We start from the raw sequence: 8377 nt of genomic DNA on the forward strand, positions 1-8377 counted from the left end.
GGGCCACTCCAGGGGGCTGATGCAACAGACTAAAAATTATATTCACACCTCAGGGTAAGATTTTTGACTGGACACAGGGCTTCACTTGGGGACTCCGCCTGTAACGAACAGGTTATGACCCAGCCACAACCTTTACCATTCGACTCCAAGTCGAAGCAGTGCCTTCTAGGACATGCCCCACACCATGTCCTGCCTCTATTCAGTCTCCTAATTATGCCATCAAGGAACCCAGCCTGAGTATGGGTCCCAACACCACTCAATCCCTTTCCCCTCTTGAAACAGGGGATAGATTGCTTGAGTTGGTCCAGGGAGCCTGTCTGGTCCTAAATGCCACAAATCCAAACAAAACCTTGGGTTGCTGGCTCTGCCTTACATCCAGTCCCCCTTATTATGAAGGAATCACCTTTCAGTCTGCTGCTAGTAACCTCACTTCCCCGAGCAATAAGTGTCAAACTAGGCCCCACAAATTGACACTTCCTGTTTAGGCAAGGTCCCACCAACCCATAGCCACCTCTGCAAACAAACTCTGACACTCTATAAAGTGAGGTATTATCTCAAGGCACCTGATGGGTCCTACTGGGCCTGCAACACAGGATTGACCCCTTGCGTGTCTGCTCAGATATTTAATGATTCTCATGAATTTTGTGTGATGGTCCAGCTATGGCCTCGTGTCATCTATCATGAAGAGACCTCTCCCTAACCCTTTTCTAATTGATTGATAGGTTGTTCAAGCATTGGACCAAAGAGACCTCTCCCTAACCCTTTTCTAATTGATTGATTGATTGCTTGAGCACTGGACCAAAGAGACCTCATCCTGAACCCTTTTCTAACAATTTTTTCATCTCCCTCCCTTCCCCTCATATCCACCAGTATATAAGCTTGCTTCCCTTTGCAATAAAGGAGACCTTGACGTGACTCAGACTGCCTCTGTCTTTCTTTATGCGCTTGGTCTGCTTCCACTCTTGCCCCCATTGGTCTTTCAGGTGGTGCCTCCTCGGGTCCAACCTAATAACCTGGCCTGCAGGACGGGTCATTAAAACAAGAGCCACCCTGATTAATTTTCCCAGATTCACTGTAAATGCTCTACAAATTTCTTTCTACCAAGGAGTCATTGGTAACAACACTGGCTGGTGCTTCAAGAACGTAAGAGGAGGTCAGAGCTAACCAGGGTCCTAAGATCTCTTCAGAGGATTGAGAGGGAGCTCCAGGAGAGGGCCTCTTGAATAAGCCAGGGAACAATATGCTACAGCCACCAAGTGGGGACATGACCCCACCCTTATCTTCCAGCCTGAGGACTCAGAGACCTCAGAGGCATGAGCTGTAATGAAATCCAGTGTCTGGGATTTCAGCTGCCCTGCACTATGGAGGTCAGCCAGGTAGAGAGTGTGGGCAACATTCTCCACAGAGAAGTCCCTGAAGAGGGCATCCTCACACACGACCTTCAAACGCTCCAGGCTTGTCAGCAGCTGCCAGCACAGCATCTGCCATGCTGTGGAGGTCTGGTGCCTTCCCAGTGAAAATGAAGTCCACCATTACCTTGAAGACTTGTGGCTCCAGATCAAGGATCTCAACCCAGGTCTTTGTGCTCTCCTCCATGTCATGTTCAAACATGGCTCTGAAAACTGGAGAGCAAGCTGCTAAGATGGCCTTGTGATCCCGGAATTTTTGGCCAGCTACTGCCAGGCAGCAGTCTGTGAATCGGGAATTCTCCCACAGCTCTCCTAGTCCATCTGCCAATGTGCATCTGGGAACTTGAATCCCTGGCTTCGTGCTCTCATCAGAGAGGTTGAAGGAGTCATGGACCAGGCTCACCTGGCAGAGGAGGGTGAGCTGGTCACCTGGAAGAAGCTGCTGCACATGAGACAAGAGGAAATCTCTAAGGATGAACTTTTTGAATCCATCCCAGGAGAATTGCCCAAAGCTAGTGACTCTTGTGCTCCTCATAATTTGTGTTTTCTCTCCTTTGGCACTTATGATCCAGAACTGGAACTTTGCCCAAACATGATTCTTTGCACAGCTGAGCAACTGTAGGTAAACTGACAGGTCATCTTTGCTTTCTATATCGGATCCATTTGGGTATATTCTCACACACCATTTGCCATTGGCTCCTGGTGAGAAAGTGGGACTTTCAGTGACTTCCGACATTCCCTCCAAGCAGAAATAGAAGTTTTAATGGTCCACTTGTAGGAGAATTTCTGGACGCTGATCTTTGTGTATCCCCAGCTCTGGGTTACAAGGTCCCCTGATATATCTGCTTGAGGTGGTTTGAAAGTTAAAGCTGATCCAAAATGAAGAATTGGGATATGTTTTTTTCTGCTTCAACCTAGGAGTCACAGTTACAGATATTTTTTAGATTTTTAGTTTCTGTTTTCCCCTATGTTCCTTCTTCAATGGGGCTGAAAACTTGTGTCTCTGATTTTTTTTTTAATCCAGATTTCAGTATTAGTTTCAGAGGAGACAGTCTGGGCTACTAGGGATGGTTACATCACTCCATTTTTTTTCCTAGATTGAACCTTAGGTTAATAGGAAACTAATTTTGACATTTATAAACAAGTGTTGAATAGTTTGGGTGATTTTATTCATTCATATTAAAAATGTTGCACTAGGGTTCTCTAGAGGAACAGAATATTTACAAGGAAATCTCTCTGGATGGACAAAGGGGATTTATCAGAGTGACTTAGGGCTGCATTCCTGCTAATCCCATAATGACTAGCTATGAAGAGAAAGTCCAAGAATCCAGTAGTTACTCAGTCCAGGAGGTTGGATGTGTCCTCTGGTGTCCAGTAGATGCTGGAATTCTGAAGATAAATTCTCTAATGGTAGGGAAGGAATGGACTTCCTGCAAGGTGAGGGCAAACAGGCAAATTGTAAGAACTTCCTTCTTCCATGTCCTTTTATAGGGTTCCAGCAGAAGATGTGGCCCAATCTAGAGTTTGTCTTCCAGACTCAAGATCTGGATTAAAAGGTGTGTGTCTTTAGGCCTTGAGATCAGGGTTAAATGTTTGTGTCTTTTTACCTCCAAATTCATATTGGAAGTGGATCTATCTACTTCAATTTAAGAAAAAATTTTCTCGCAGGTTTGCCTTCCTTGTTCAGATTTTGTTATTCTGTGTCTAATTAAGTTGAGAATCAAGAGTAACCAGCACAAGTGTATTTTCTATATTGTGCTATATGCAGATCAAATGCTTCTCAATTCAGTCATGTGGACTGTTTAGATCCAGCTTCTCAATACCTTGTATTTTACACTTTTAACTTGTCAGTTCTGTCCTCTTCAGACTTTGGACTTCCATACTTATTCTGCATGGCCTTAAAAGTGAGAGAATGACTACTACAAACAATGCGGATATGAACATAGCTGAGCAAAAGCCCTTCTGGTGTGATTGAGCATTCCTTGGGTATATGCCCAAGAGTGCTACCGCTGGGTCTTGGGGGAGATGGATTCCCATTTTCTAAGAAAGTGCCATATTGATTTCCAAAGTGGCTGTACAAGCTTGCATTCCCACCAGCAGTGGAGGAGAGTTCCCCTTGCTCCACATCCTCTCCAGCATAAGCTGTCTTCTGTGTTTTTGATCTTAGCCATTCTGTCAGATGTAAGGTGGTATCTCAGAGTCGTTTTGATTTGCATTTCCTGGATAAATAGGGATGTTGAGCAATTCCTTAAATGTCTTTCAGCCATTTGAACTTCCTCTGTTTGTAAGATCCAGAACCTGGAAACAACCTAGATGCCTTTCAACTGAAGAATGGATAAAGAAAATATGGTACATATACACAATGGAGCATTACTCAGCAGAGAAAAACAATGACATCATGAGGTTTGCAGGTAAATGGATGCATCTAGAAAAAATCATCCTAAGTGAGGTAACCCAGACTCAGAAGGACAAACATGGTATGTACTCACTCATAGGAGGATACTAGATGTAAAACAAGGATTACTGGACTGCTGTACAACTCCAGGAAGGCTACCTAGAAGATAGAACCCTAGAAAGGACACAGGGATCACCAATGACAGAGAAATGGATGAGATCTGCATGGACAGCCTGGACAATGGTGGGAGTGATGAGAGGCAAGGTTTCAGGGAAGGGAGGCTTGGGGGAGCAGGAGATCCCAGCTGGATCAAGAGCAGAGAGAGAGAACGGGGAATAACAGACCATGATAAATGAAGACCACATGAGAACAGGAATGGGCAGAGTGCTGGAGGGGTCCCCAGAAATCCACAGTGATGCATCCTCTGTGGACTGCTGGCAATGGTCGATTGAGAGCCTGATCTGGCCTAGTCTGGTGATTAGATGGCCAAACACCCTACCAGTCGAGCTGGAACTCTCATCCAATAATTGATGGAAGTGGATGCAGAGATCCTTGGCCAGGCTCCAGGTGGAGCTCCACATATCCAAATGTCAAGAAAAAGGAGGGAATGTAAGAGTGTGAATTGTTGAGACCAAGACTGGAAAAAGCACAGGGACAAACGAATGGAAGCACATGAATTGTGAACCAAAGGCTGTGGATCCCCTACCTGGATCAGGCCCTCTGGATAAGTGAGACAATTGAATAGCTTGATCTGTTTGGGAGGCACCCAGGCAGTGGGACCCAGAGCTGTCCTTAGTACATGAGCTGGCTGTTTGGAACCTTGGGCCTACACAGGGACAATTTGCTCAGCCTGTAAGGAGGGGACTGGACATGACTGTACTGAATCCACCAGGTTTAAATGAATCCCCAGGGGATTCTTTTCCCTAGAGGACATGAGAATGGAGAGGAGGGGCTGGGGGGAATGTAGGGGTGGGGATGGGAGGGGGGAGGACAGGGGAACCCATGGCTGATGTGTAAAATTAAAACCCAAATATAATAATAACCAAAAAAAGTGAGAGAATGGGTTGGGGATTTAGCTCAGTGGTAGAGTGCTTGCCTAGCAAGCACAAGGCCCTGGGTTTGATACCCAGCTCCAAAAAACAAACAAACAAACAAAAAAAAAAAAAAAAAAAAAAGTGAGAGAGTATTCTGGTTTTGAGAAGAACATATTCAACAGTTCCTGAAGTATGGGTTTTTAGACTGTTCCTCTTTGAAATGGGATTTTGAAATGCTCCCCACATCTCTCATCTTTCTCCGGTTCATCATGTTTGGAGGGACTCACTAAGCCTAGAGGACAGCAAAAATCACTTCAGTGATTCAATCACTCAGCAATTTCCAGCCTAGCTCTCCTGAAAACGGGTCCATATCAGTATTCCAACGACAGTCCCTAGGTGGCTCTTAGTTTAGGGATTTGGTTACAGCCTGCCTCCTGGCAGGTCTTCATAAGGCTGTCCTCAAAACCAGTAAATTATGAAAAGCAAAAAAAATGTCATTCAAGATAATGAAAAAAAAATCCGTCTCACTTTTTGAGAACTGCTTACAAAGGCTCTCTTATAATATACAGTCTGGATCCTAGAGAGTTCCAGAGGGCAGACCAGCTCCTTATGACTCACCTTGTCTCACAGAAGCTTCCCCAACATCAGGGCTAAACTTAAGCATCTGGAGAGAGGGCCACAAAGTCTTAGTGGTAGGCATTTTAAGGTTACCATGGGAGAGAATGAGAAAGCTGTAGACATGACTGCTAAGTGCTGACCACAAAGATCTAACTCTACACCTGTTCCTCTGAAAAGCGCCATCGCTCCGGGTCCTGTCTATTATCAAGTTGAGCGTATAAGACATTGGTCCATGAGGCCAGGCCGCCCGGCCCATGCGCCATGCCATCTGGGCTCTCTGGCGTGTGCATACACTGAGTGCCCGCACACATATCATTGACGTCCTGACGGACAGGGTCCAGCTGACTGGCCCTACTGCGCTGGGCCACACTCGTGAGCATAGGAGGAACATCAAACAAAGACCATGCACACTCCAAGCCCATTCTCCTAGATTTGGCCATTTGCAAGAGTGAAAAATGCCCGTCCACCCTGTTCCCAATCCCACTTGCCGCCTCATCATCTCCTACCATAGAGAACGCTGAAGGTGTTTAGCTCATTATACAAGTATCAGAGAGTTGACACCATTCCATTCTTTTGGGACACTGGAGCCCACTACATCAATCTTAAGCGAGTTTTAGGGTCCCACCTCTCCTTGCTTCTCCCTATGTCAATTGTAGGATACTAGCCTTAACTACCTAAACCAGACCTCTCACCCATTTAGTGTCATTTTCAAGGGGTTCCCTTTCACCCACACAGATTTTTTAGTTGTACTAAACCTTGCCCATAGGAATCAACCGATACAGGAAGAGATTATTCTAGCTAAGCGGTATGAGGACATTTATCTTGTATTATATTTTAGTAATTGCTACCCTCTCCCATTTGCACTAACCCCAGACACTTGTCAGAAGCTCCTCTCTTCTCCTCCTGTCCCTAGTCCACCCTATCCTACATACTACCTCTAACATTTCTACTTCCTTGGCACCCTCTCAGTTGGACCCAAAAGCTCTGGGACACCTAGACACCTTTCTGTAATTTAATCCGGTTGCAAGTGACCACAACCAGGTATACATCGTTACTCCAGCTCAGTACCTAACTCACTCCTCACTCCAGATCCTCATAGGGGATTAAAGCCTGGCATTTCTTGACCTTCTCAGAAAAAAATATGTTCGAAGCCCCACCTCTCTCTTGCTAACACTAAACCATTAAAATTCTGAAAGCAGGATACTAAACATTATAATATCATGACATCAGCTCAAGATTTTAAATTTCCTATGGCTGCTTCTTGATATGTTTAAATTTTTTTCCAAGCTCCAGAGCCAGCTTGAAACCACTTGGACAAGTCAGATCCACTTCAGATGAGTACAATTCAAATTTTCCTGGTCCTGGGACCCCCTCCCTCACCTTGGTTCCCCATAGGACCCCAACCAATGTAAAAAAAAATTCTAAACTCCCTCTTCTGCCTTGCCAGCATGTTGTCAGACCCAAAAGTCACAGAGCTTGAAGCAGTAGAAGGCAATGGACTTTTCCCAAAGCAGTGGAGGACAATCCACTACCTCAGGACATCTGGCTACCCTAAAATCCCTCTTCCCTACCCCCAAAAGTTAGCTGAAAGCAGTTTTGGGAGACACGGCACCCCCATTCCCATTTACCCACATTTTTTTTTTTATAAAAAGTGAAGAGACTGGAATGCTAGAATTCCTAGCCACTCCCCCAGCTATATGACCATGCTCACCCTGGCCTGGCAAGATGCTTAGTAATCCCAGGGCCTTACACAATCCATAATCCATGCACTACATGATCATGTAATTTGCATGAACATGTAATCTGTACATATGCATGGCATAGCTCCTTAAGCCCATTTGCTCATATGTGGGTGGGGGCACCTATAAAAGCAGGTTCAACTTATTCCTCCCCTCTTCCTGCACGGTCATTCCATAGGCCTATGCACATCTTTCTTATTCCCTTCCCTTAATAAACTTTTTTTGTTTTGTTTTTTGAGACAGGGTTTCTCTGTGTAGCTTTGCACCTTTCCTGGAACTCACTTGGTAGCCCAGGCTGGCCTTGAACTCACAGAGATCTGCTGGCTCTGCCTCCTGAGCGAGTGCTGGGATTAAAGGCGTGCACCACTACTACTGCTACTACTGCTACTACTGCTGCTACTACTACTACTGCTACTACTACTAATACTACTACTGCTACTGCTGCTACTACTACTACTACTACTGCTACTACTGCTGCTACTACTACTACTGCTACTACTACTACTACTACTACTGCTACTGCTGCTACTACTACTACTACTACTGCTACTGCTGCTGCTACTACTACTGCTACTGCTACTACTGCTGCTACTACTACTACTGCTACTACTACTACTACTACTACTGCTACTGCTACTGCTGCTACTACTACTACTGCTGCTGGTGCTACTACTACTACTACTGCTACTACTACTACTACTACTACTACTACCACCACCACCAGGCTTTTGTGTTGATTTTCAATTCTAGTGGGTTTTGTCATACCTCGTGGCTTTTCTCACATAGTAAACAGTGCAGCTTAATCTTGTGCCTCCTAATAAATAACACTGAGATTCTGAGGTGGATGTTACTCATGCTTTGCTGTATCAGGGCATGGGGTATGTCTCTAATCTCAGCATTCCCAGAGTATAAGACTTGGGAGCCAACCTGTTCTACATCAATAATTCTATGCCTGAAAAAACTACCTAGTGAGATCATATCACAACTTAATAATAATAATGGTGATGATGATATAATTATAATACTACTAGTAATAATAATAAACTCTGTTATTTAAATTAATGTTAAAGACAAACTTTCAACATCATTTATAAGACTAATAATGTGGTTACTGTGATTAAAAATAAATTCACAAACCAGGCCTTATATCTTAGTCTATGGCTTTGATGACAGCAGTCTAAA

At 44.6% G+C, this 8377-nt stretch overlaps 1 protein-coding gene across 1 annotated transcript; it reads right to left on the reverse strand.

The window, feature by feature from the left end:
- Positions 1-1172: 1172 nt before the first annotated feature.
- Positions 1173-5965, reverse strand: LOC118576457 (speckle-type POZ protein-like). The gene is given in 5 exon segments (XM_036176701.1): positions 1173-1455; positions 1457-2171; positions 2174-2278; positions 5457-5502; positions 5618-5965. Coding segments are annotated over 5 exon segments (1497 nt in total).
- Between the last annotated feature and the right edge of the window lie 2412 nt (positions 5966-8377).

Source organism: Onychomys torridus, unplaced genomic scaffold (assembly GCF_903995425.1).
Source record: "Onychomys torridus unplaced genomic scaffold, mOncTor1.1, whole genome shotgun sequence".
Classification (NCBI taxonomy): domain Eukaryota; kingdom Metazoa; phylum Chordata; class Mammalia; order Rodentia; family Cricetidae; genus Onychomys; species Onychomys torridus.